This window comes from Lepisosteus platostomus, chromosome 10 (genome assembly GCF_059453375.1).
Source record: "Lepisosteus platostomus isolate fLepPlt1 chromosome 10, fLepPlt1.hap1, whole genome shotgun sequence".
Lineage (NCBI taxonomy): Eukaryota > Metazoa > Chordata > Actinopteri > Semionotiformes > Lepisosteidae > Lepisosteus > Lepisosteus platostomus.
This window is the reverse complement of record NC_142620.1, coordinates 17,104,204-17,130,864: the sequence shown is the minus strand read 5'-3', so window position 1 is coordinate 17,130,864 and position 26,661 is coordinate 17,104,204. Positions and strand designations below refer to the sequence as shown.

General features: G+C 38.9%; 1 protein-coding gene across 1 annotated transcript in view; it reads right to left on the bottom strand.

The window, feature by feature from the left end:
- The window catches only part of akt1 (AKT serine/threonine kinase 1), a 71,287-nt gene that overhangs the window by 10,498 nt on the left and 34,128 nt on the right, over positions 1 to 26,661 (bottom strand). Inside the window, exons 3-10 of the mRNA XM_088648482.1 lie at positions 18,546 to 18,674; positions 17,053 to 17,164; positions 14,847 to 14,994; positions 13,403 to 13,534; positions 13,229 to 13,294; positions 12,376 to 12,444; positions 9,685 to 9,810; positions 7,988 to 8,116 (exon numbers count right to left, since the gene is read on the bottom strand). Coding sequence (XP_088504608.1) covers positions 7,988 to 8,116; positions 9,685 to 9,810; positions 12,376 to 12,444; positions 13,229 to 13,294; positions 13,403 to 13,534; positions 14,847 to 14,994; positions 17,053 to 17,164; positions 18,546 to 18,674 — 911 coding nt within the window. The remainder of the gene's footprint in view (positions 1 to 7,987; positions 8,117 to 9,684; positions 9,811 to 12,375; positions 12,445 to 13,228; positions 13,295 to 13,402; positions 13,535 to 14,846; positions 14,995 to 17,052; positions 17,165 to 18,545; positions 18,675 to 26,661) is intronic.

Below are 26,661 nucleotides of genomic sequence, written 5' to 3'. Positions count from 1 at the left end.
TTACCAGTCATGGCCTCCTAATAATCCCCATCTCTGAAATGGCTTCATCACTCTGCTCCCTTCCCCACTAATTGCTGATGTGTGGTGAGTGTTCTGGTGCACTATGGCTGCCGTCGCATCATCCAGGTGGGGCTGCACATTGGTGGTGGTGGAGGGGATTCTTCATTACCTGTAAAGCTCTTGGAGTGGAGTGTCCAGAAAAGTGCTATATAAGTGTAAGCAATTATTATTATTATCCATCTCTCACCTGGGCACTTATTAGATGTAAGAAATGGAAAAACAAAGAATGAAATGAAAAAATAAAGCAGCAAAATACTCTATGGTTGTACAGTCTCTTTCTACTACCCTGGTTGCATGCAGCCCCAATGTTTACAGCTTCAGGCCTACTTCCCCAACCCCAGCCATGAGTATCGTTAACCAAAGCCAGCACTTATTAGATGTGCTGGAATAGCAAATCCTAGCTATTACAAAAAATAAAACACTACTATTACAACATGATGCTTACTGGCTCTCTAAACATGCATAATGCAGGGCTTAAACTAAAATAAAGTATTAGAAATTGAGAATCTCTTTTTTACAATATGATCTGGAAACAGGTTCTTATAATTTTCAGTACTTTAATCCAGTTGTAGGAAAATCACCATCACTCTCCTGGTATTTTACTCAACTACTGTCATGTGACCCATGGTAACCTGTCTGACTCCTCAGGCCACTTACAATGTCACATGAGACTAAACCTTTGATCTCTGGAGATCTGGGTAGTTCACTGGAAGACTTTATTCCTTACCCATCAACCCTTGTTGACTGTGTGCAACCATGAGTCCTCCTGTACCAGACGTCACATCATATAAGCGTTTCTCTCTGCGCCATACGGGATTCCTTCCACTCTCTCTGGCTTTTATCCACTGATCTCTTTTCCAGCTACCCATTACTCCTTCATTCAGTGGGAACTATACTTCTCTACCTGCCCCATTATTTTTCCTACATGATCCTCTCTGTTGTTAACTACCTCTCTTTCTCTCAGTGGTATTTATGATTCTCTTCATCACAACCTCTCCCTCTGAGGACACAGTTTATTCCTGGTTATTTTAGAATCCCCTCCAGGATCACAGATCGGTCTCTTTTTCTAACCCGTGTAGGGGGATGTGGAACCAACAAGAGTCACAGGACCCATCAGCTCCTCTCCATATAGAGATCCAGTACTGCTCAGATGCCAAGATGAATTCTCATCTCTAGTTACTTGTCAGACTCTGCCGTGACCTGTCCTGCTGCTATTCTGCTGCTCCTCTTTCATTCTCAAAGCTTAGAGATCTTTCACACAAGTGGTTTAGCTAGCCAAAAGTTTCTCCACTTTCTGTCCCCTGTCCAGATCCTCGGACATTTTCAGTACCTTAATCTGTAACAGGGAAACTCGGCTCACTCAACAACTGTTTAAGGCGTTTCAGTTGTCTTTGGACATCTTTTAGAGCTTTTCTCTGACTTGCTGATATTCCCAGGTCCGTGGGCCTTCTTCCACCTTGGAAGTAGCACTTACTCTCACAATTTCAGGTCTCTTTCTCTTCGGTCCGAACAGTGATGTCTTAACTGATTTCTAGTCTACTACCTCTGGTTCCTTTTGGCCTAACAGTGAATTGCCCTGAAGTTTTTTGTGATCTCTGCCACCCCTGACATGGGATCATTCTTCTGAATGGTCAGCATTTAAGCACTTTTTTCCCAGAGCCTAGGTGAAGAATGCAGCTATCCCCCTGAGCTGTTCTCATAAATTGCTTTAGTAGAGAAGACTGGATCAGCTGTGAGACAAAACAGAATTTTCAATTTGAGTAATGTTCCCTGAATGATCACATGGAATTCCCTAATGAACAAGTACTGATTCTTGACTCTGTAGGGGGTGTTGTCACCCTCGTGTGGCTTGAGATGGAACTACAAGCCTCTACTGGTGCAGCCTATCTACAAAACGCACAGTATGATCTTGCAGAGGTTCTCATACCAGCTTCTCGGTAAAAATTCATTTGATGTGGTAGAGATATGTCAGAAGAAAACACATTTATTTGTTCATCAAAGACAAAGGCTGTGATAACAGTATAAATTTCTTAATTTTCCTCGGCAATTATATCACCCACAACTTTCTGGACACTGCCCATAGCAAAAAAAAACAGACCGAACTACTTAAAAACACATTGGATAAGCTAGCTACACTCTGTTGTGAGACTTACTGAAAGATCAATCATTTCAGTTATTTTAACAGCTGTTGATGGCGCTAATCTGTATCACTTTCGCACCTCCACACCAAAAACATCCAGTGGAATTTGTGTTTAAAAATTCTTGAGATTTGTGTTTATTTGCATCTAAACAATAATAATTCTTTGTACTTATGCAGCGCTCTACTGGACACTCCACTCAAAGCTCTTTACAGATAAAGCTAAATAATTTAATAAAACAGGTTCCGGATCCCCTCGACCCTCAATTGGAAAAAGGGGTTAGATGGATAATTTCTTAACATGAAACAATTGAGCTTCCTCCATATCTGTAAAAACAGTATCAAGTTCCAGCGTTTTCTAGCTTTACAATGTAACACAAGGATTACAATGTGAGCAGGTTCATTTTCTTCACTTTTTTTTCAGCTTGGTGGTGGTTTTCTGATTAGATGTGACAAGGCTATTTGCACAGCGGCTGCTCTGGGAATTTTACGACTCACGACATACAGAGACATCGGGACATTCAGCACTGCTGTACTGGAATAACATCAGTGAGATGTCACTGGCCCGTCCACTTTTCTCCAAAAACAAAAATCATTTAACTTATTTTAACCTGAGCAGAAGTTTTCTTTTATTTTCCAGTCAAAGATGTGGTTTAACGGGCAGGCAGAATGTGAAGCCTGTCGAGTGATAGGATTACTCTCCCGAGCTCTATTTCCAGAAGCTCCTGTCGTGTGATTCACACCAAACGACAGCTGGGCCTGCAGCTGCCCCATATATGTAGAAGACCAACACAGCTGTTTATCTGCCAGGATTCCAGGAGCCAACCTCATCCTTTACAAGTAATTAGGGCTGTAATTTCACTGCACTGGAGGCACAGGGGAGTGGCGTGAGTGCAGCTCCAAAAAATACAATTGCCCCCAAGGAAAAAGGAAAAACTGCTTCCAAAACAACAGGTTATAAATGGTCGGATGCATTTTAAAAGACGTCATCCCCTTATAAAGGATGGAGCCGCATGCAGACGTTTATAGTTGTGTGAGGAGGGAATCACATCTGAAACTTTCTTACGTTGTCACTTTATGCTCTCTTATCAAACTGGGAGAAATTAAGTTGCCTTCTAAGTTACACCACACATCATTTTTGTTTTAAAGCAGTACTATCTCCAAGATTTCCAGAGCTGCTTCATCTTCAACAAGAAACACACAAAAGGAGATGTGATAACCTTTAAATTAAGCATCAGAAAAAAACGAAAACCTAATCTCTTTTTTTATGGCGTCGCACGTCCTTCTGCACACCATTTGTTCAAAAAATTAAGGCAGCCCTGAGCTATCTGAGGCCACAGCCCCTCTGTACATAAACCAGTGGCCTCTCAGAACCCCTTTTAATCATCCTTTCAGTAGCATTTTGGACATTTCACAAGCAAAACTGCAGTGTGGCCACAGATAGCTTTTGATGACTGTGGTCTTAAAAGCCAGCCACTAGGACAACTAGGTGGACAGCTTCTTGGCTGAGCAGATGCAAAGCTGTCTGAAAGTCTGGCTTCTCATGTAAATATAAACTTGCACAGCAGCCACTGAAAACAAAATCTGAAAGCTAAAATAAGAAGTACAATGACTGAGAACTGAATTTAATGAAACAGTAATGTTAGCCTGTCTGATCCCCCATGCTGAAGAGGCATTTCAACAATTATTGAATGAAAAAAATAATGAAAATTCTTCCATCCCTCTCTTCACATTGCACACTGCACACTAAGCAGATGCCACAGTGTCACATGCACTGAGACTACTCTTCTCCTTTCACTGGCAGCAATCCAGTCTGCTTCAGAGAGTTGAGACTCTGAAGCAAAGTCGCACGCAACGTAACAGAATTTCAGCTGGCAATTCTGACAGAACAAGTATTACGAACACTACTTTAAAAAGCTGAAGAAATGTTACTCTGAATCTAGTGTCATACAAGTATGCAATCATACTTCAGCCACTACAGCAAAGAAACTGACTACTTCTCATACCACTTTGACAAGTTTCCATTCACCTCTTAAATCTTCATCCATTCACCAACTAAATGCTCAATAAAAAAAACTTAGTAATTGCACAATATCTCCTAAAATGAAATGCTTAATGTGGCCATTAAGCCCAGTGAAATCTTAAAGGGACAGAATGTTTCTTACATTTTAAATGACAGTGATTATTGTGTATATCACAAATGTTTTTTTCCAATGGACTAGTGCTTTACAGTATCACTGCATTAAAGTACATGGAACACCACAAGTATCTTCTTTACAATTTGTTTAAAAAACAATCAATGTCGTATTATGTATTTGCTGGTCAGCTTGGGAAATCGGGTATAAAGTATCGGGTACAAATCCCAGTCAAGTCCTTAATTGCTTTCAAATGACAGGTATTTGACTGCTGCCACCTAGTGCTTATTTGGATCATGACAGAAATGCATGTTTTTTTCATCACATCTCTGCAGCATGTGATTTTCAATTATTTCAAGCTACAACTGCCTATTATATTCCTATTACAAAGCAAATAAAAATAAATAAATAAAAAAACACTTTTTGCAGATCTGTTTATCTCAATTTATGATGCAGCAACATTACAAAAACAAGGCCTTTTAATTAGCAAACTAAGGAAAAACATATGAACATTGTTCTTGTGTAGGTGTATCAAAATCTGTTAACACGTGAATGTATTCTTTATAACTAAGCTGTTTTCCAGTCAGGGCTAGAGCTCACGTCCAGCAAGCAGTCACAAAACAAAGCTAATCCCAGTCTGAACCAACCAGACTTTGGTTTTCCTAATGGAATATTCCCAGACGTCCAAGCAGGCACTCCTAAGCTTTACAGACAACAAGGTCATTGTTTACAGTAATGTAACCTGTACGGGTGTCCTGGCTGGTTCCTTTAGGTCTACTTCAGTGTTCTTGCGTTTCCAAGGAAACTCATGCCGTTCCATCGCAGATATGGAATAAAGAAGGCACACATAACGTGGGGTGGATACCTGAGTGCAGTCACTCAGATCATCAGCTGCTACAGCACTTAAGACTGTGGTGGGTAAGGAATTCACTCATTCAAAACCCAGCTAATAAAACAGGACCGTCAAAGGTCAAGTGTGCCAGTAAATCGACTGCCTTTTTCAGACATTCATTTTTATTATGCCTAATAACACTTTTCTCAAGTGTTTCAAGTCTCCATAAACCATGTAATACACTACAGACACACATGCAAAAATCTTTAAAATGTTTAAATGACTTAAAAGGGTGAACAGAATCTAAAGACGCAAGTGTAAATTTATACCTTCTGTTTTGCAGAAGTATGTTGCTAATTTGCATATCATTCCCCCCACACGTTTTTAAATGGATGGACAGTTCATTTATTACAACATCAACAGCATGCTTCACTAAAAAGCACAGGGGGAAAACCTTTTTAGAAAATAAGTGATTAAGTGGCAAAAATCTTTAGACGTTCATGTTTACCATAAATTAAAACCAATTTTTAAATGAATACATTCTGCTCAAGGCTGGTATTTTTAAATGGAAATTACAGGCAATCCCAAACTATGTGAGGTGTTCCCTTGTCTATCCGGAACAGAACCAGAAAAATCTTCATTCGGTACCATTGTAGTTTCTTTTTACTACCACCTGTCTTAGCTAGGACACATATCTCTATATCTATGAGGCTGAATCTATAATACAGAATAAAAATTACTCCAAACTGAAGCTCACTGTAATGTTTATTAAGTCTCTCTTATTCATCCTGCTTTTAAAACTGAAAATCCAGTTCATCTGATAAACACCTGAGTGCCCACATAAACTGTACAGAATGGGAAACCGCAGAAACACCAGGAAGAAATTGCTTACAGTATGTAAGTGGAAAAACAGGTTGAAGTTATTCCTTGGAATACCTACACATGCAATCACAACACCGATGTTCTCGAACAAACAGAAGGAGTGATTACAACATGCTTTTAGAAGGGATCCCTTGAAGACTACTGCACACTGCTTTATAAAAGCAGACCAACTCCTTTTCCACCTAGACCCTTAAACAGAATACAACAGCTTTAATACTGAAGCTCTTCCCCTTACTTGTTTTGTAATCATCTTCCCTTGCAACAGACTGTTGCAAACTATGTTAATAAATCTTACGTAAGACTGTCTCTCCACTAGCCTGTTTTGGCGAAATACTGCAAGTAAGCATCTTGATTAACATAAGTACAGTGTACAAATCTCTTTCAACCTCTTCCTACCTTAGCAAAGCAATTGATTATTAAATGCATGTCTCAAAATTAAGAAAAATTATATTTTTGAAAGAACATAAATACAACATAATATTTTGTTGTAGTTCTATTTGCTACAACACTTGAGCCAGTTGATACGTGAAAATACACATAATCTATAACTTCCAACCCATTTTAAATCTAGTAGTTTCTTTGTCTGGAGCTACAGTGCAACAGAAACAGAAGCCAGAGAGGCAGACTGAGAACAACTTCCACAACACGCACAAGAGGCTTGAAAGACAACAGGAACCATGCCTGGACTTTATTCAGGTCAGGGAAAAAATCCCAGGCAGCTGTGCGGGTGACTTGAGCGTTCCACAAGGCAGCTGTAGCTGCTGAGGCATCTCTCATGGGGCAGAGGCTCACGTTTCCCAAAGCACAGCCAAACCCGCAACAAATTCCAAAAACAGACTAAAAACAACGAGCCAACAACTGTGTCAACATTGCCCCCCCCTTCCCACCCCACCTCGGCACATTCTGGGACTGCAAGCAGCGTGACCTGCACTCATCACGCACCTTCACTCTCTGAAGAATCGTGTTTTAGAAGCCCCTCGTTAAAAATGAGCAAGAAATGAGATGGTTTTCCATCTATATGGAACTCCAGAAACGCATAAATTCCAACTTACTAGCGGGTTCACCACAAAAAAGGATAAAAAGATGCAGATCAAGCAGAAACTTAATTCACAGCTTAGAGGACTTTGAGGCCTTTATCCTTGATGTATCATGTTTTAACCAAAAACGCATTTTACATATTTGTCTATATCTCCCCTAAGCAGACAATTCCTTATATTTTCACACCACAACTGTACTTAAAGTAGAACACACCAGTCAACCACTGGTTCATGTATGGTTTGTTTGACTATGACAACCACTTTTTCAGGGTCACCTTGGCATTTAATGATAATTAAATCATAGGTAAAACGATATTAAATAATGTAAAAATCATGAGTAAAAAGTCTCAAAAGGCCCAACTCTTTCTTTGCATTCCAACTCACAGCAATGACTACTGTGCCGTGCTTTAGCTGAGAATGGCGATGATCAGACATGCTTGTCCAATACTCTCACACATCAAGCCATTCATCTTTTAACACACTTCAGGCTCCACAGCACCCGACTAGCACTGAAACAGCTGCGTCGTTTTACTGCTGAAGTTTTGGTCCCAAATAATACAGTCTTTTGGTGTCCTGCATTCAGGAACAACTAACAAAATTGCTTAAGGTAAAATCCGATTTGCAATTTATGCAACACTTAATCCCATAACACTGAAGCAACCTGAAAAAAAACTACTGGATGACAAGGAAATAATACGTGAAATTGAACCCGATGACCTTAATCGGTTGATACTGGCCACCTATTAGACAAAGGAAATGACAACATGCTTGGCCTCAGCACGTGCTATCGCAGGAGGCCTCACTATTGTGGTGGTAAACTGACCCCCTTGGACCACCTCCCCCCTTAACACATAGGGCATCCCAGGTCATAGTCGCACAACTGCTTCAGCCTTCTGAACAGTACCTCAGGAGCCAAATATTCCGGAGTCCCACAAAACGTCTTCATCGTTGCTCCATCTTTGATCCCTTCCTTGCACAAGCCAAAGTCTGTGATTTTAATGTGGCCATCCTTGTCCAGCATAAGATTTTCCAGCTAAAGAAAACAAGAAAAAACTACTGTGAGTTTACTGAAATCCAATAACCGGCAAAGTTCTCAGTAAAATCAAACCACAAAGGAAAAACAAATAAGTTACTGATCTGCAACTGTAATCAGACAATGCCATCTTTGTTATCAGTTTTTTAAATGTGTAAACTAACTTAGTTGCACAAGACTGAATGGTACTTGAAGAGGGCTGCTGTCTACTGTTTGTTGAATTTGATGAAAAAACTATTTAATATTTGTATTTATTCACTAACCTTGTTATTTTTAATATTATGCAGCAATTGCTACATTTTAGCACTCCTTTTACAATCTCTCTAATGATAATATTTGTCCCTAAAGCATCAACCCAGACCTGAGACTGAAATGTTATCATGCTGTGCAAGGCATGACTGTGGGACATTCCAGAATCATTTAGTAGTAAATAGCTACTAAGCATGAAATGTCAAGGTCACATCTTCACATGTTCTTAGACATCTTTGTATATCCTGCAACTTCAAAACTAACTGTAGTGTCCATTTGTCCACAGTTTTAACTCTAATGTGATCAGGAATGTCAAAAGTCTGTATATTCTCCTAGGGTACTATCCTGGACTATCCAGGGGATCTAAACAGTAGCTGCAGCCCTACCATGAAGAAACAGAATCACATCTAGGAGGGACAGTAGTGGCTGTAAAGGGCACCTGTACACTAGGCAAAGTGATGGGACAATTAAAGATCCATAATATCTTCTGATGGTGAGATTTCAATCCATTTTCCACAATGAGACTCTTATTTTTTTTTTGTGCATTTTCACACATTTTGCTAAACGTAACTTCCATTCTTCCTGGCCATGTTTACTACAAGGTTAATGGAAGTACAATATGGAAGACAGATGTTAAACCTTTTGTTAGTAGATTTCTTTTGTCAGGGGTGTGTCAAGGCCAATACCAGCCTTTCCTCAACAGTCCTTTGCGGATTCTGGATCTTTATGATGACCAGTGTTTGAACCCAAGAGTAACCTTGTGCTTCATGGCTTACAACATGTGGAAAGCACTATCTTACTACAAACTGAATCTCCCAGTAGAAAATGCTTTTATGAGTCTCCTTGTTCAGAGTAACAAAGTTTAAAGGTATAGATGGTTTATTTAGTAATGAAAATTCCTTATCTTGTGGTCTACAATATATTTATATGCAGCCCACTCATTAAACCCCAAACAGTGAGGATAATTCGAGAATAAATGTTAGATTCTATTTTATATAAAGAATTGTATATATTAATATATATTCTATTTTGACTTTATCAGACCATAACACCAAATTATTCAGGAAAGAAACTGGTAATGCTTTTTTAATTTCAGCTTTAGCATATTTATGTAGGATGAATACATTAACACTGTAAATAAAGTAAGTCACATCTTCTACTTGCAAATACACGGAGTCACCAGTCAAAGGAAAGTTACTGCCTGCTGCGACTTTCGTTTCACCTCCTTTAAAGCCAGAACGTGAATACAGAAACTGTTCAATCCTTGACTCCTGTGACGACAGTATTTATAACCATGACTCTGAGCCCGATTTACTTACCTTTAGATCCCTATAGACAACATTCTTCTCCGAATGTAAATAATCCAGCGCCGAGACGATCTCTGCCCCGTAAAACCGAGCTCGTTCCTCCGAGAAAACGCGTTCTCTCGACAGATGAAAGAACAGCTGGAACAGCAACAGCTGGCATTAACCTGGGGGTACGGGGTGAACTAAAAGACCCGAGTGTGTGAGCAGCCTGATTCTCCTGGTGGGCTAGAACCTTGAAAGAGCTTTGCATTCATCTCTGGTATCCTGTCTGCCGACTCATCACTTTCCTTTAAGATTAAAAAAAACAATCTCTCTACTGTGCAATTCAACACATTATATAGCCCGAGTATGAATCTAGCTAGAATGGAAAGAACAGTCTTTGCCAGCTGGTATAGATGGATGAAGCTACATACAGAAAAGGGTCACGAACAGAAAAAAAAGAACTATATGCCAGGCTGGTAACTCACAGCTCCGGTTGCCAGCCTCCCCTTTGCTTTTTTTTTCCCCACTAGTACCCCTTTTTAGTTTAAGTTTGTGCAGCAAAGCAGGAGAGACATAAACATAAGGTTACTTAGCTAGAACACCACTCCTACACTGCAGGACTGTTAGAGGGCAGTAAACATGACTAGTCACTCTAGTCAGATTCTTGAAAAAAGCAACACCTCTCAGCAGTTCACATTTATTACAGTGGGCTTGGGTTCTAAAAAACAGCACACCCTTCTGGAGACCATTCAGACAATTTAGCTTATTTGGTTTTTAATTGCTAACAGATTCAAGGATCTGGATAGTTCTACAAAAGGCTTCAACAACATGGTTGGGTATCTTGTTCGAGACTACCAAAATTTTTTGTGTAACAAGGGGCTCCTGTTCTCAGTTTAAAAAGCTTGTTTCACCTGGTTCACTTGTTGGTTGGTATGTTGGTTTCCTTAAAAGGTCCACAGAGGGTCGACTTGTTAACTCTCAATGTCTTTGAGGATTTTGGGCACTTGAATCAGGTTACCTCATTGTCATCTTTGATAAAGACGAAAAATATCTAGTTCTTTTAGCATATCAGTGCAGGGTATTCCTTTGAATGAGAATGTAGTGACTCTTTTCTGTACTGATTCCACAGTACAATATCCTTTCACTAATATCATTTTAGCATCACAGTGTCTAAAACTGTACACAATATAAATAAGGTCTTACAATTCTAATGAAAAATTGCTTTTTAAAATTTTAACTATCCCATCATTTTGCCTTTTTTGTTGCCTCTTCATGTTTTTCAGAAGATGAAACACCTAAGTGTTTCTCATAAGCAAAGACTTTGAACCTGTCAGTTCTTATTTTATATTCATAGTTTAGATTTTGGCTCCTATATTTGCCCACTCTGCACTTGTCTAGATTAAATCTCATCTCATCTACCTGGAGTTTGCCAAATCCTAAATTTGGTCTGTCTTTCTTAATTTCTTTTGCAGCTACGATAGTGTTTGCTCATCTTCCCATGTTAAGCAATTTGTGAACTTGAGCAGTTTACTAGGCCAGAGTCTAGATCATTAATAAAAATTAGGCAGGACAATGGTTCCAATGCCGATCTTTCAGTAACTCTAAACTCTTCTGACTCCACTAATTACATCCCACTTTAACAGCCCCCTCTGCTTCCTGTTCATTAACAAATTCTTAATCCATGCAACACAATTATCTTGAATGCCTTCTGCCTTTGATTTCAGAATTAATCTTTTATATGAAACTTGACTAAAACCTTCAGAAAACCTAAATATCCAATGTCAAATAGGCTCTGTACCAACTATTACTTGTTCAAAGAACTCAAGTTAAACTAGCTTTTCCAAATCTTGAATCCAGGTAGCTATTTTTTAAAATCTTACTGCCACACAGACTTTCCTGTAGTAAAGTTTTAATTACTGTTGTTTGAATAGTAATAGAAGCAAAATTAGTTGGCCTAAGTTGGGCAGTTCTGTCATCCTTTATAGGGATAGGTGCTATACCTACACTAGCAATTTTCTAATCCATAGTTATTCCTAAAGATAATACGCAATGAGTATTTTTAATGGCCTATGCTTAATATATTTTTTCTTACAGTAGGTTAAATTAGTAAAACTTTATTAAATTGTGTTACATTGTCAGAATTCTTCTACCAGTTAGTGATAATGAAATTCCATTCTTCTATTATTCAAATTTCTTTCAGTTAATACAGAGATTTCTTGCTATGATACTTTTCTTGTAAGGGGATTAGCACTGGTGTATGGACTCTATATTTTTCAATACAGGTGGATGTGGGAATATGGAACAAGCTAACCAACCTTGTTGTTGAAGCCGATACCTTTGTTTCTTTCTAGAAAAAGCTGGTTGAGATCCTCAAATCAATTAGAAACGAGCTACCATGTAGCTCATTTCGTATTTCTTATGATCACCCTGTAGCAACATCAACAGGCATTATTTCAGAACCCTCATTGTAAAAAAAACAACAATATATTGGGATACAAAGCACATTTAAATACTCAAACAGACTCATCTTCCAAAGTAAATTTCCCTCAGAAATGTGCACCAGCATTTAGCTCTCAGTATATTTTCACAGTCTGACAATGGCAGACAACTACCTGACCAATTTTTAAACAGAAATTGCAACTGAGAAATTTTGGACACATTTCATCACAGGATTCTGTACAAACTAAAACCACTTAGTTGACAGAAATGCTTATTTCTTACCTCACCACCGTTAGCATATTCCATAACGAAACACAACCGATCATGGGTCTGAAATGAGTACTTCAACCCCTGAAAAAATAAAAATAATGAATTCTCTCAGAGTTCAGCAACATTGAGAGAAACAGGTTCTGGGAGCTGAAAAATTGAGATGGACAATAATTCTCTAGAAATGCTTCTGTTATGGTCTATGAATCCCTTGTTCAAAACACTTTTTCAAAAACATACCATACAAAATAAACTGCAACATAATATTAGAACAGGTATTTAGACATAGCATATAATTACATTTAAAATCTCACCAAAACTGGAAAAAACTTAACTTATTGCTCACCTAAAGAGCAGTCACTATTATGAGCTCTGGTTTAAGACAAATTCAGAATCAACCGGTTCTGTACACAGGTAAGATGTGAAACTAAAGTATATGATATCAAAGCAGTATGAGAAAAACAAAATCAGACTGTCAATCATTAACAAGGTAAGTTCCTTGTTGTCCTTTTTATTTGAAAATAGATGACTATTCAAGATTGCTCTAGGAAATAAAGATGTTATCCCTTATAAATGATGTAAATCTCTTCCTGGGATACTTTAAATAGACAATTTAGAGGACAATCCATTGTGAAAATCTTTGTGAAGTGATAGGCAATGATAATGCCTGTCCAGTTTCTAAGAGTCTTTATGTGTTCATTGAATCCTTTTTCCAGAGGGTTATTTAATGTTACTCAAATTCTTTAAAAGAAAAACTAGTACCTCGTTTCAAGGACACTTCTTCCCCACATTTTTAAGGCCACTTATTCAGTTATTTTGTGGCTCTCGTGGAGTGTTTGGGTAAGGTGCATAAAGGAATGGCTCTTACCGTTAAGAAGGGGTGCTTGGAGCTCTGTAGGACTCTGTTTTCTGTAAGTGTGTGTGCTACTTCATCCTGAAAGAGATCACAAAGAGCATTTGTACAAGCGACAATGAGTACCATTCAAAAAAGTCCAAAATGAATGAAGTTCACTCTCTTTCTCATGCTTGAGAACATACTCACTTTTGCTACAATCACTTCCTTTTTCAAGATTTTCATGGCATAATATCGTCCTGTTGCTTTCTCTTTCACAAGAATGACTTTCCCAAATGTGCCTTTACCAAGAAGCTTGAGGTATTCGAAATCATGCATAGTCTGGAATGGGAAAAAAAATATGTTTAAAGCTTATCAGAAATACTAACAATCTGCAGTTTTTATTGCACACAATAAATCTGGATATTTATGGTAAAAAAAAGTTAATGAGGTTCCTACACTTTCAGGCATAACAGCAGTTTTGCACCTTTGCATGTTCAGAGATAAGACAAACTGGAAAGTTCCAGTATCTGAAAAAATTTTTTAGAAAGAAACATCTCAAAAGTCTGCATTAGTACGTATATCAACTGCTAGGCAATATAAACCCTGTCTTTGTGTTAACCATATGATCTGAGGAGAATACAGGACATTTCACCTGTTTAACCTTGGGGAGGTCTTAAGAATGTTCTCAATGCGCATGTTAAGAATTCAAAAAAACCTACACTTCTGGAAGTCTCCCTCACTGTCAAATGTACATATATTTCACTATATATACTGCAATGAAAATGCCTTAGAATCAAAAGTTGCATGCACGTTTAAAAGTATTATATTCTCTACACAGATCTAATTGATTCATTGCTCCTCATTATTAACTCTCCCTTTACCACTACAAAAGTAAAAGGAGTTATTATACTACAAAGTACACTTTTATCACGATTAACTTAGATCACAACCAAATGGCTAACATTTTAGCAGATAAATTACCAAAGATTTGAGCTTCTGTACCCAAAAAGAAAAACTGAAAAGATCAGAATATGAAAAAAAGTCATGAGACCAACAGTGTGCATGATGTAAAGACTGGACACTCCTAACTAATGATGTTAGGTTCTTATGCATGGTGTTATATCCATGTTGTTGCTCATCATTTTTTCAGTCTACTCTTTGCTCTGCAGGATATTTCTCCACCTGGCCAAGTTTTGAACGAGTAAAATATGCCCGATGGTATGCGAGTGAACAGCGGCAGACAACACAGTGGTGACTACAACTCTTTTAAAGAACAGATGTTGAAAATGGATGTTTACTAAAGTATTTATACATGCACATTTTTTGTGTGCAACAATATGCACTATTGATATAACTGGAACACCAACTTCAAAAACGTTTCAGGTCACCTCCGTTAAAGAAATATAATTGAAAGAAATGTTATTTGGTCTGCTATCTAAGCACTGCATTCGCATTTACACCACAATAATTGCAAAAGAAGCAAAATATTTGCATAGTTTGCATTAGTTACAAATGGTCAAAACAAAACCTTAGCTATGGTTCCACTTAGAAGCTTGAGATCACCACATTGTCTAAATTAAGGAAGGTTTGTGGTTTCTGGTTTGATTGCTCGAGAGTAACTATTCCTCGGTATGGCAGCAAGGAAACATACCACTTTGAGTCTGGGTTTGGTCAGATACACTTCCATATCCTCGATGCCTATGTTATCACTGGGGGAACCAGACCGGCAATCCATCATCTCTTCCTCCTGTTTCTGGAGGCTGTCAGCCACAGCCTGGATGGTTTTTGTCCATTCTTCTCTAAAGGGAAAAGGGTTGACACGAAAACTATTATAGTTCCTGGTTTGGAATGTTTATTTATAGTCAATCTAACGTCCTCTTATCACATTTGGAATTGAAACGGCTTATCAAACAAAGCTGAATTTATCCACTATGGTTCGAACCTAACTTGATGCACTTAGGTTATCAGAGAATCTTCCACTGGTAATAAAAAAATACAGTAAGGCTTTGTAGGCTGCATAAACACTGAAGTTTTTTTTTCTATCTTAATTAAAATCAAACAACTTCTCAGCCGCTTAACACATTTTTTGAATGCACGGATGACTGAAGCAAAAAAAAATTGCTCCATGCCATTTTCCCTTAAAATTTTACAACTTTGAAGGTTCGCAAGATCCCTTTGGCTTTGATGAACTTGTTCTTTTCTTGCTCAGAACACTCTATATGGACTAATTAGGTTCTATTAAATCTTTAAGTATAGGCATTCCTCACACAGAACCTGCCCACTGTAATAATGCTCTCCTGAGGTGGGATTTCGAGTCCAATCCACGAGTGTCAGACAACCAAACTGAGAGGAAGATGAGTTGGAGAGTCTGCAAACAGCACACAGGGAATTCCCCCGAGCTGCACGTTACTGAGACCAGAGGGAGGAGGGAACACGCATTCTTGAGCCGGGGAGCAGGCTGCTTACAGACTTGCCAGCCACACGCAAATGGGGTGTAGCTAGCCAGGGAGCCAGAGCGTGGTGCAGGAAATCACAGTCCGGATTCATTGTACAAGACAAGCAAAGATTCCTGGCCGGGAAAACATGCCAACAAAGCACAGTGGTGAATCATGAATCCGGAAGTCGTGATCGAGTTTCAGTCCAAGTTCAAAGCCAGAGAGACACATGCCAACAAAGATGAGGGGGTGATCCGGGAACAATGCAGGGGGTCGGAGAACAAGCCAGCCAAACATGGGAATAAACTCAGAAGCAAGGCTCCAGGGGCTCAGTGTCCACACTCAATGACAGAGCCCCCAGGTCAGTCAGGTCCAAGTACTCATTCTGAGGAGCACCTGGAGGGGGTGTTGTCGTAAACCAACTCCAGGTGCTCCGAGACGTCAGGCGATTAGTTCTGTGCAGCAGGTGGAGACGGGGGGGCTGACAATGACGTCACCGGTGGCCACAGCACAGCCAGCTTGCCCCGCAGTCCAGCAGCATGACACCCGCATGACACAATGACACGCTTTATTTTTTAAGGAACACTCTTTTCCATAAAGCGTAATACCCCCGCGAATAGCACAGACTGCTTGGCTGAGTGCAAAGTTACAGCAAGCTAAGCTATTGTGCGGACGAAAACATCCCTGCCGTTCACCTCGCTCGCTGTTGTGTTTACCAATGAGTCAGATGGTCATGATTTCATGTGGTATTAATATTCACTTTTATGTAGTACAATATTATCCTTTACCATGAGTTGATACCAGTGCTTCCGATAATAAAAGGCAAAGAAAAGCCCCAACATTAGAAGAGAACCTTGAAATAATAAAGAATGCAGACAAAGGTGAATGAAATGCAACTATGGTGTTATGTGAATAATTATTGTGCTGGTGAAATTGACTAATTCCTAACTTCTGGATAAAAAAAATCAAATAGAGCCATCCCAGCTATTTGTTTACCAAGTGAAAAAACAAATATCTACACTTTTACTATCCATTCCAGGGCTTAGGCCAGACACTATATTGAATTGACATGGGTTACAAAATATGAGTGCAAGATGGTTTACTGGCATGATCAGCAGGTAATGGAAAAAAGCAGGTGGCCTGGCCAAATTCTTAATAATCACTCTGAAAGCTGCAGGACACAGCACCTGAATCCAGAAGCTCAGCAGGGCGGAAAGACTTGGTCTACTTCCTATCCACATGTTACCATGAATGCAATAAAAAGTGATGTGGAAAAAAAGTGAATCCAAAAGCCATAAAAACATTATCTTACATTGGGAAGATGTCAGTAGGAAGAAACCCAGCAGGGCGGCAATACGGACAGGGCTTGGCCTTAGCAGGACAGAACTGGGAAGACACAGGAGGGGTGTCGGGGTGACTCACCGCTCTTCTGGGGTTTCTACGTGGAAGGTGCGCTCAATGACTGTGGTCCACTGCAGGCAGCGGATGATAAATGTATTGGGTTTCGGTCGCTCTGTCTTCATCAGCTGGCATTCTGACCACATTCAAAGGGAGGAAAGGCCGGCGCTTTAATTCATTTATCTTTACTATGACTGCAGCTGACATGGCTGAGACCACCATCAGCCATTCAGGGCAGCTGAAGGAAACTAGGCTTAGATAGGGAGGGGGGGGGTGGCTGAGTCAGACTGCCAGTCTGCTTTACAGCAGCAAAGGTGAAACAAGGAAGCTGACAAATGAAAGGTAAACATTTGCTGATCTCAGTTTTTATTGAGAAGACATGATCCTAACTTCACAAATACTTTTACAGTAAAAGGGGAAGAAACGGCACTATCAGTAGAGACTAAATTAAAATTGGGGGTAATTTACCAAAGATTGTATATTGAAACCACTTTCATCCAGAAGCGGTTTACACGCATTTAGATTTATACCTGCTATTCTTTGACAAAAAGATCTAAAGGAGTAATCCTTTGATGATGATCCAATGTATTACCTATATATTCTATACATCTATTTAGTTTGATCATGCTGTCATTATCAAACTGTAACCTGGGAGTCTCACCTTATATCATCAGTTAAAACAGCACTACAACATCATGGAGCCATTAAAAATCAATCGGACCCCTGAAAGGAGAAGTAGACATCTCCCCATTCTTTTTTTCAGTGCTTAAGGAGACAGGCCGATCTCTCCTGAACTTCAGACTGGAAGTCTGCTGATGGAGCAGGCTACACAGTGCCGCAAGATAAATAATTGAGATCAGCTAGTTAATAACCACTATAACTCAAGAATGTCAACTGGAAATGTTTTGTTTAGTGAACAATATGCTGTCTAATTACTCTGTTCAATCATCTGCACAACAGAACAGACCAATCTTCAATTTTTTTATTTTATTTTCCTCCCCGTTCACTCACTTTAAATGAAATACTGCCGCAATGCTAAAGAGCATTATCCCCTCTCCACCCACTTTGGAATTTATACACCTACTAGGTGGTAGTTTTAATAAATGCTGAAAACAAACAGTTATCAATTATATTTAGCTACAGCAGCACTTTCCTGATGCAGGAGAGTGTTGCATTACTATGATTATGATGGAAATACTGTCTCTCAGTTGGCAATAGCTCTTTGTTATTCATTTGCTCAGTTAGATGTGTAGGGAACAAAGATTTTAAATACTTTTTAAATGTAAAGGTGTAAGAGTATGTGTGGTTAAAATCCCGGGTAAAAAAAGTAGATTCTTGTAAACCTAGTATTTTGAAATGATTATCACAAATATTCAAAGCAGATTTATCTTGGAAATAACACTGCAAATATGATACAGAAAAGCAATCCATGTATGAGGCTCCCTTCCTGAGCAATAATTTATTTACACAATGGTGGCAAGGAGTTTAATTAGTAAAGGTTCAGAGGACAAACTTACGTGCTACTGAGAAATTATTTAAAGGAGTTTCAAGCTGGTCCACATCTTGCGGTCTCTCCTTGTATCCAATAAACGTACCATCACTTTTCAGTAAAAAATACCTTGGTCTCCAAGTTTTGATGTACTCTCCTGCAAAAGACAAAAACACTTGCGCTAATTCAATCTACTTTTTTGGAAGAATTTTGAAAACTTTTATTCTTTGAACTACTCATAAGATTCCTCAATTTATGCCCTATTTACAAAACAAGGCAGCACTACATATGTCAACTAGCTAATTTTACTATTCCATTAAACCCATTATAAAGATCAACAGCCCTGCAACAGATATATCACCCCAAAACACATAAACAAGAGTATAATCAACAGGACTGTAATGATAATCAAGGTCAAGCTACCACATACGGATGGCTTTGTGTCTGATCCATTTTGTGCTCAGTGTTTTTTCATACATCATTTTATCACAGCAAGTTCAAGCCACTTTATCCTTGTTAAGGCAGCAGTACGTCTGGCACAACTGTACCCAGCAGAGTGACGAAAGGTTCAAAAGTTAACAAGACACACCTACAGATTGTTCCTAATTTTGTTTTATAAACTGGGCACCATTAACACCATTTATCTCCAGTATGCACAAAGACTTGTCAATGAGGGAAAAAAATGACGGCGTTGATGTGTGGGATGAAATTCCTAACCAGATGTTCTAAAATATGAGAAACCACTAAAGTGTGATAAAATAAAGACTTAGACTGGAGTAGGCCTGAATATACAGTGTAATTTATTTTTAATTACGATTGCTAGAAATTAACCCCATGCAGTGCTTGCACAAGCTGTCTTTAATTGGCCCATTTCCTGTGACTGAAAGGCCTTAGCTGAGAGAATCAGTCAATTTAGAGATTTTTCTTCTTTGCCTATGAATTGGCCTGTCTTCAGTGAAACTCTTAGATTGATGTTTAATAGTCAGCCCAGTTCTTGACTGACACTACCTTTGTTCTTACCCACTTATTTCTATTCTCAGCCCATACTTGGAAAGCTGTGAGCAAATCCTGTTGTCTTGAAATATTAGGGTTTAAAAACATGGTATGCCAGGCTATGGTTTAATTGCTAGCTTTAAAATGTCTCAATGTATTGCAAAGAGCTCCAAAGAAGATCCACTTTAGACTTAAATATACTTAACTGCCAATATAAAGGAAACGCCAACATGAAATGTCAATATAGGGCACTAGGCCGCCACAACCCACCAGAACAGCTAGAATTCTATTAGAAGGATTCTAACGCCATTTTTCCCATCAGAAATTCCATCATTTGGTATCCTGTTGATGGTTGTGGAAAATGCGGTCTTAGGCACCACTCCAGAATCTCCTATAAGTGTTCAAATGTGCGGAGATCTGGTGACTGGGACAGCCATGGCTTATGATTTATAGTGTTGTAATGCTCATCAAACCATTCAGTGACCACCTGTACCCTGTAGCTGGGGGAGATTCCACTCTCATCAGTTAGAAATGCTTCACCATAGGATGAATGTGATCACTCAGAATGGCTTTGTATTTATTGGTATTTTCCTTGCCCTTTAAAGGGCTGAGCTGACATAAGGCATGCCAGGAAAATAATTTTACACCATTACTGAGCCACCAGGACCCTCCACCATTAAAATCAAACACTCGAACCCGTAGGCTTCATTTGGCACGCACCACACATGTTCTTATCTTCTCGTTGTAGACACAGTGAAGGATGAATCATCTGTCCATATGACTTTTTCTACTGCCCAGTAGACAACTGCCTGTGTGGCTTGCACCACTTTACTTGTAACAGTGTATTTTTAGGTGTAATAAGGGGTTTATAAACTGCAACTTGACCATAGTATCCCTCTCTATGAAGGTCAGGATGGACAGTACTTGATGAAACTGCCTAATCAAGCCTTAAATTGACATTTACAGTCAATTGATTCAGAGTTGCTCGTCTGTTTTGTCTTGCATCTCGATCCAATGAACGGACATCACAGTCGATGAGTATGCGCCTTCATCCACAGCTTCTCCTATACGATGATATCTTTCCCTCAGACTTCCATGCCATCATCACCTCAGCCACAGTTGCTTGTGAAACATCAGCAAGTTAAACTGTCTTTGTTGCTGAAGCTCCTGCCAAACCTGCCCCAACAATCACCCCTGTCTCAAAGCCACTGAGATCTCTTCTTCTAGCCATGGCAGATAAATAATGAGAAACTGGGCCTGTTTGTCATTCATTCAGCAGTACCTGAACGACTGTAAGGGGATAGGTTTGCCTTACATTTACTGTATGTCTGTACGTTGTTTCCTTCTCATTTGAAAGTGTGAAATGGCAATCCCAAAAATTTGGAGAAATTATTTTAATTAATCTTTTTGGGTAATCAATACAAAAATGACAAAGAACCTAAAAGGTTTAACACATTCATGAATACAAAAGAGGACAATATCCTGATGAGAAATTCCCTGTTAGCTGAGCATCCTCAAGTTATTCAAAGAAGGAAAGCACAATTTTGATTTAAGGACAAATGGTGCACAGTGCCTTGAAAAAGTATTCGGCCCCCCAACACTTTTTTTACATTTCACTGCCACAGATTCTGAATTTGAATTCCAACACCTTTCCTCAATTTATTTGAACTAAAAAACAGCAATGTTTAAATTTAAAAAGTATTCAAAGCTCTTGTAATTGCAATCTCAAATTTGCACAGGTGCAACATTACCTCAAAAGTCACACAATTTGTTGATTGACTCCACCTGTGTCAGAAATTAGTGGATCACCTGTTGTCAATGCTATTGTAAATATAAATATCCCTCTCTCTGCGTGGTCCTGAAGCACGGTGGAGAAGTTTTTTTTTTAAACGACTCAAAATGAAGATGAAAGAGCATTCTAAACAAGAGAGTTGATTATAGAGAGGCAGAAATCTGGGGAAGTGTACAAGACCATCGCCAAGGCACTGAACATCCCTAAGAGCTCAGTGCAGTCCGTTGTACAGAAGTGGAAGAAGTACAAAACTACAGCTACACTGCCTAGATCAGGGTCGCCCCCTAGTTTTAGTTGCCAGACAAGAAGGGCACTTATCACAGACGCTACTGCAAGGCAAACTGTAACATTGAACAAGCTACAGAAGTCAGTGACATGAAAGATAATGTATGCGAGTCATCAATCTCCAAGGTATCCGACAAAAAGGGCTCTTATGGTAGGGTTGGAAAGCAGCAGCCCTGGGTGAAAAAAAACAACATATCCTTGCCCTCAAAGAGATTGCAAAACGCCATCTAGAAGATACTGCAGGGATGTGGCAGAACATCTTGTGGTCTGACAAGACTAAAGTGGAACTTCCTGGCTTGAATTCTAAGAGGTATGTATGGCACAAATCAAACACTGCACACCAGCCATGTAACACCATCTCTGCCAGGAAGCATAGCGGTGGTAGCATCATGTTATGGGGATGCTTTTTAGTGGCTGGGACTGGCAATCTTGTCAGAATCAATGAGAAGATGAATGGTGCACATTACAGACAAATTCTGGACAAAAACCTGCTACCCTCTGCCAAAAAGCTCAAACTGGGGAGGAAGTTTGTCTTTCAACAGGACAATGATCCAAAGCACACTGCAAGAGCAACATCTGAGTGGCTTTAAATGAAGAAAATAGATTTCATTGAGTGGCCCAGTCAGAGCCCTGACCTTAATCCTATCGAAAAGCTGTGGCAAGACCTCAAACTTGCTGTCCGTCACCCCTCTCCAAGTACCCTGACCCAGCTTGAGCACTTTTGCAAGGATGAATGGGCAAATATTGCTCCATTTCAGTGTGCAAAGTTAATGAAGGCTTATCCAAAAAGACTGCTGGCTGTAATAGCTGCCACAGGTGGTTCAACTAAGTATTGACCCTGTGGGATGAATACTTATTAAAATTATGATATTTCATTTTTTTTAATGTTTAATAACTATTATCTTTCTCTTTGGGGGGGGGGGGGCTATGTGAAGATGAATGTGTGACTATCAAATAAAACTTCCCATTCTAAAAATATAAAATTCCAAACTGTGAGATACTTAGGTGTGAAAAAAGGGATGGGGGGCTGAATACTTTTTCAAAGCACTGTACTTTATAAGAATAGAAGAAGCAGTGGAAAATACTGTTATACACACACACGTCGGTGCTAGTTACAATGACTTGAAACTGTGATATGTTAAAACTCTGTATCAATCAAAATGACTGGATTAAACTATTTAAAATGTTGTACAGGCAATCGTAAACACCTGATTTGCTGCAGTGCCGACAATGCAGCATGAATCATTTTAAGTTAAGAAACATCTGCCCAAAAGTACTGTATACTTTAAATTTAGATTCAGAGCAGATGTCCAATATGTTATTACTGCTGTTGCCATTTTTCATAATGACACGTGGGAAGATTTTTCATCTCCATTTTGCAGTGTAAGTGTTTTAAATAACCATAGTTAATTTAGAAATTAGTTAAGCTTCTGCAGCAGTTTTGGATTTTTGTCTCAGATTTTTTCAGGGAAAAAATATCAATAATTACTGCAACAAAAGGATTTTCCTATACAAAATCAAAAAAGCAATAGCCTGTCTAATCAACATGACAGCTAGACTAAATGATTATGGCAAATTTATACATTGTCTTATACCTTCTGCATAAGGCATGATGATGCATCATTTCCTTTCAATTTTTTTCCAAATAAAAGTTTTTTTCCCCCATTCAATTTTCCTGGGGAAAGTTTACATGTTTATGTTACTGAGCTTTTGAAAACCAATTTTCTAGACCTCTGACCAAAAGCTGTCATTGTTTAAAAACAAAATAATTTACAAGAAACGATGTCTGATGCTGTTCATTTGAAAAAGAAACATTTGATTCTTACCATTAAAATAAACCAAAAATATGTAATTAGCAAATTTCAAGTGTTTTGAGTGCATTTAGGAAAGATTAAATGCATACTAAGGATGGTCACTTCAACATAGGTTCTAGAGAAGCCTTTTATACTTTTTCCATGTCAATTGTCATGTCATCAATCATCTAGGTTTGGAAAAGAGATCCAGTATTTGCTTCTGCATGTTCCATTTTTTTTACAACAAAAAGCTTCAGAGCTATTAAAATGACTTTGATTTTTGGAGCTGTCATCCATCCAAGACTGCACCCAGGTTAGAAAAGTAATGAACTACAAACACTGCCTGTCGCTCTGCTCAGCTAAACTAAATGGCTTGGCTGACCTGATTACCCCTGTAAACACCCGCTGCCAAAGCCGTCTGGTACAGTATGTGCAAAATGTTAAGGACAATAGGTTTATACAGCCACCCAAAACTGACTTGGCACTGTAATTAATTTAATTAAAAAGATAAAGGATATGCGTGTCTAAAGACTAAGGCCAATTGTTATGGCTTCCCTCTACCTGCCTTGCGATGTAGGTAAAAACTATTCTAAAAATTAATGTTTCTTTTCATTATTTAATAATAAATTACGATAATAGTTTGGCAATGAACAGAATATACGTGGGACTTTCTAGTAGAATACAATTGTTTGTTTGAGCATAAAAGGGTTAGCCTCATAAGCTTTTGGGTCATGTCAATTGCCATCTACGAATGGGCCTTCCAGAGAAGGGAGAGCTGTGTCAGGTCCTGGGAGTTTGCTGTTTACACCATGGTCTTGCATTGTGACCGAAGCACTTGGCCTCACTGAACATGTGGAAGGAAGAGAGCGTGTTGTCTGCACCTCATCAACTCCACTACAAGGACTGTAACCGAGATGATTAATTAAACATCCAAAAGCATTGTTTCTAAAGTTTAAGTGCCTTAGAAGGGTCTACTGAATAATAATTAAAAACAGAAAATGATCAGGAAGGCATAGCAAACTACATAAGAAACCTGCACCCCTAGCAAGCAAATCTGACTGCAAAATGCAAGCAGCACTCTCACTTGTTTTTAATAAGAGCAGCCTCTGAAGGAGCAGCACATTAAGAGGTTTCAATCTAAAATTAATCTGCCTTACAGGACAGGAGATGGGACACAGCAGCAGACTGAAGTTTCCCCATGACAGGCAGCGACAGCTGGGCGTGGTGCTGAGTGAACAGCAATCAGCAGCACAAGACACCTTTGGCCCTGCAGTGACGCTCCACCTCAGGCCAACGAGACAGGTGTCCAGAATCTCCCCGTCTGGTTCCTTCAGAATCACTGCTTTGGCAGCAATTCGCTCAGCTATACGCAGGCGCTCTGCTTTACAGGGCCTAAAGTACTGTTATGGATACTAAAAACACAATAAATGTGCTTTCGCCAATTGAATTAACTTCTGTTGTGACATTCTGCATAGCAGAAATGAAGCTTAAAATTAAACTATGCTATGCAGGAATGTCTCTCCCCAGGGTTTCTAAGAACTGTTTAAAGTGTAAAATGCGGGACTACTGTTAATTAGTTAAAATTCCTGGCCACACAAATTACCACACATATGGCTTCTGGCACCAAATGCTTTTTGAGAGCACTTGATAAAAGCTGAGGTTGGAACAGCTCAAAGACCGATCTTATCCCGAGCTCTGTGTAGCTGTGGTGCAGCCCCGAGAGCTCCGTCTCACAGTTCTGGTTTATAGAAGACCACCGAGGCCAACTCCAAAGTCCATTTTTTCTTCCAGTGTTTTGAGTTTTAAGGTCGTTTACAAATTATCTTAACACATTTAACTGAAAATCAGAATTAAAAGAAGCAGTCTTCTTATTTAACACTTACGATTCTAATGCTTTAGGTATTTTACACAACCATGGTGGCACCCTCTTGTCCTATGGTACAGCTGTTTCAACACTTTCAGCTTTGCGGATGTACGGACCAAAAAACTTGCTTTGCTGAAATGAAAGTGGCATTCCCCGTCTTTATTTGCTGGACTGCAGATGCCACAAACTTTGATAAATCAGATAAAAATTCACAACACAGCTGTCTGCTTCAGTTGCACTTTGACCAGTTTCATTTCCGCATCCTTCTTATAGCCTTTGACTCAGCTGTCAGATATTTCTTCAACCAGCTCTGAGTGACCTCCTTTTTATTCTGCTTTCTAATTCACTTTTTCAAAGCCAAAAATTCTCTGCTTGGGTTGTTTGTTTCAATTTTGATCTACATTCAAGGAGAAAAACATCCAAGGAACAACAGCAAAAAATTACAAGCACAGTTATCTATTTGTTATGCAACAATGATATTTGATATTCCAGTTAACTAACTAACTAAATTATATGACATATATCATAAACCTTAGCAAAAAGATGATGTTTTAATGTTTTAAAATGTGAAATAATGGAAGATCACAGAGACTTTTGGGCAGTGAGTTCCACAGATGTGGTACAGAACTTGAAAACACTATAGCCCACTTTGTGCATTAGAATATGAAGGGTGGAATCAGCAGATCCCAGATTTCACTTTGGACTAAGTTTCAATAAACCCTTATGATAATCTGGAGGAAACCATTCAATACCTTAACGCAAGGAGAAAAGCTTATATTACAACCTAATTTTCACTGGGAGCCAGTGCATTTTATAGGTGACAGGAGTATGTGCTGATATGCTGATCCAGAGTGTTCCTAGTTAGCACACTGAAGCATACTGAAGCCTATTCAGTACTTAGAATAAGTACTTTTCACTGTAAATTACATTGGTTAATCCAATAAAGGCCTGGTTCTGGGAAAGTAAGATACAAACAATTGGATCACTTATTAATACCAACAACATTAATAATAAAAACTGTCAAAACTATTGTGAGATTCTGTATTGCTTAGTCATCACTTCAAAGTACAGGGAAATTAAAGATCCTCTTTTACCTGGTAAACAAGGAAAATAGTTATTTCACACATAAGACTACATTTCCTGATTTTACTTGGTGGTCCTAACCCACTACGTTTTTTAAACTGTGTTTACACAGTCATTTCTAACTCTTATTAAATATGTTCTAAAAAAACAAATGTTTTGTACTGCTTCATAACTCTGTGCATGCAAAACGGAGATAGCATGCTTTCATTGGAGAATCTGAGGCTCTGCTGATTGACAGTGGCAAGAAATTCCTGTTTCCTGTTGAAATAGGCTCAAATACCACTGGCCCAGCAAGGTCTTCCATTGATGACATTCTGCCTTTATTGTTTGCCAA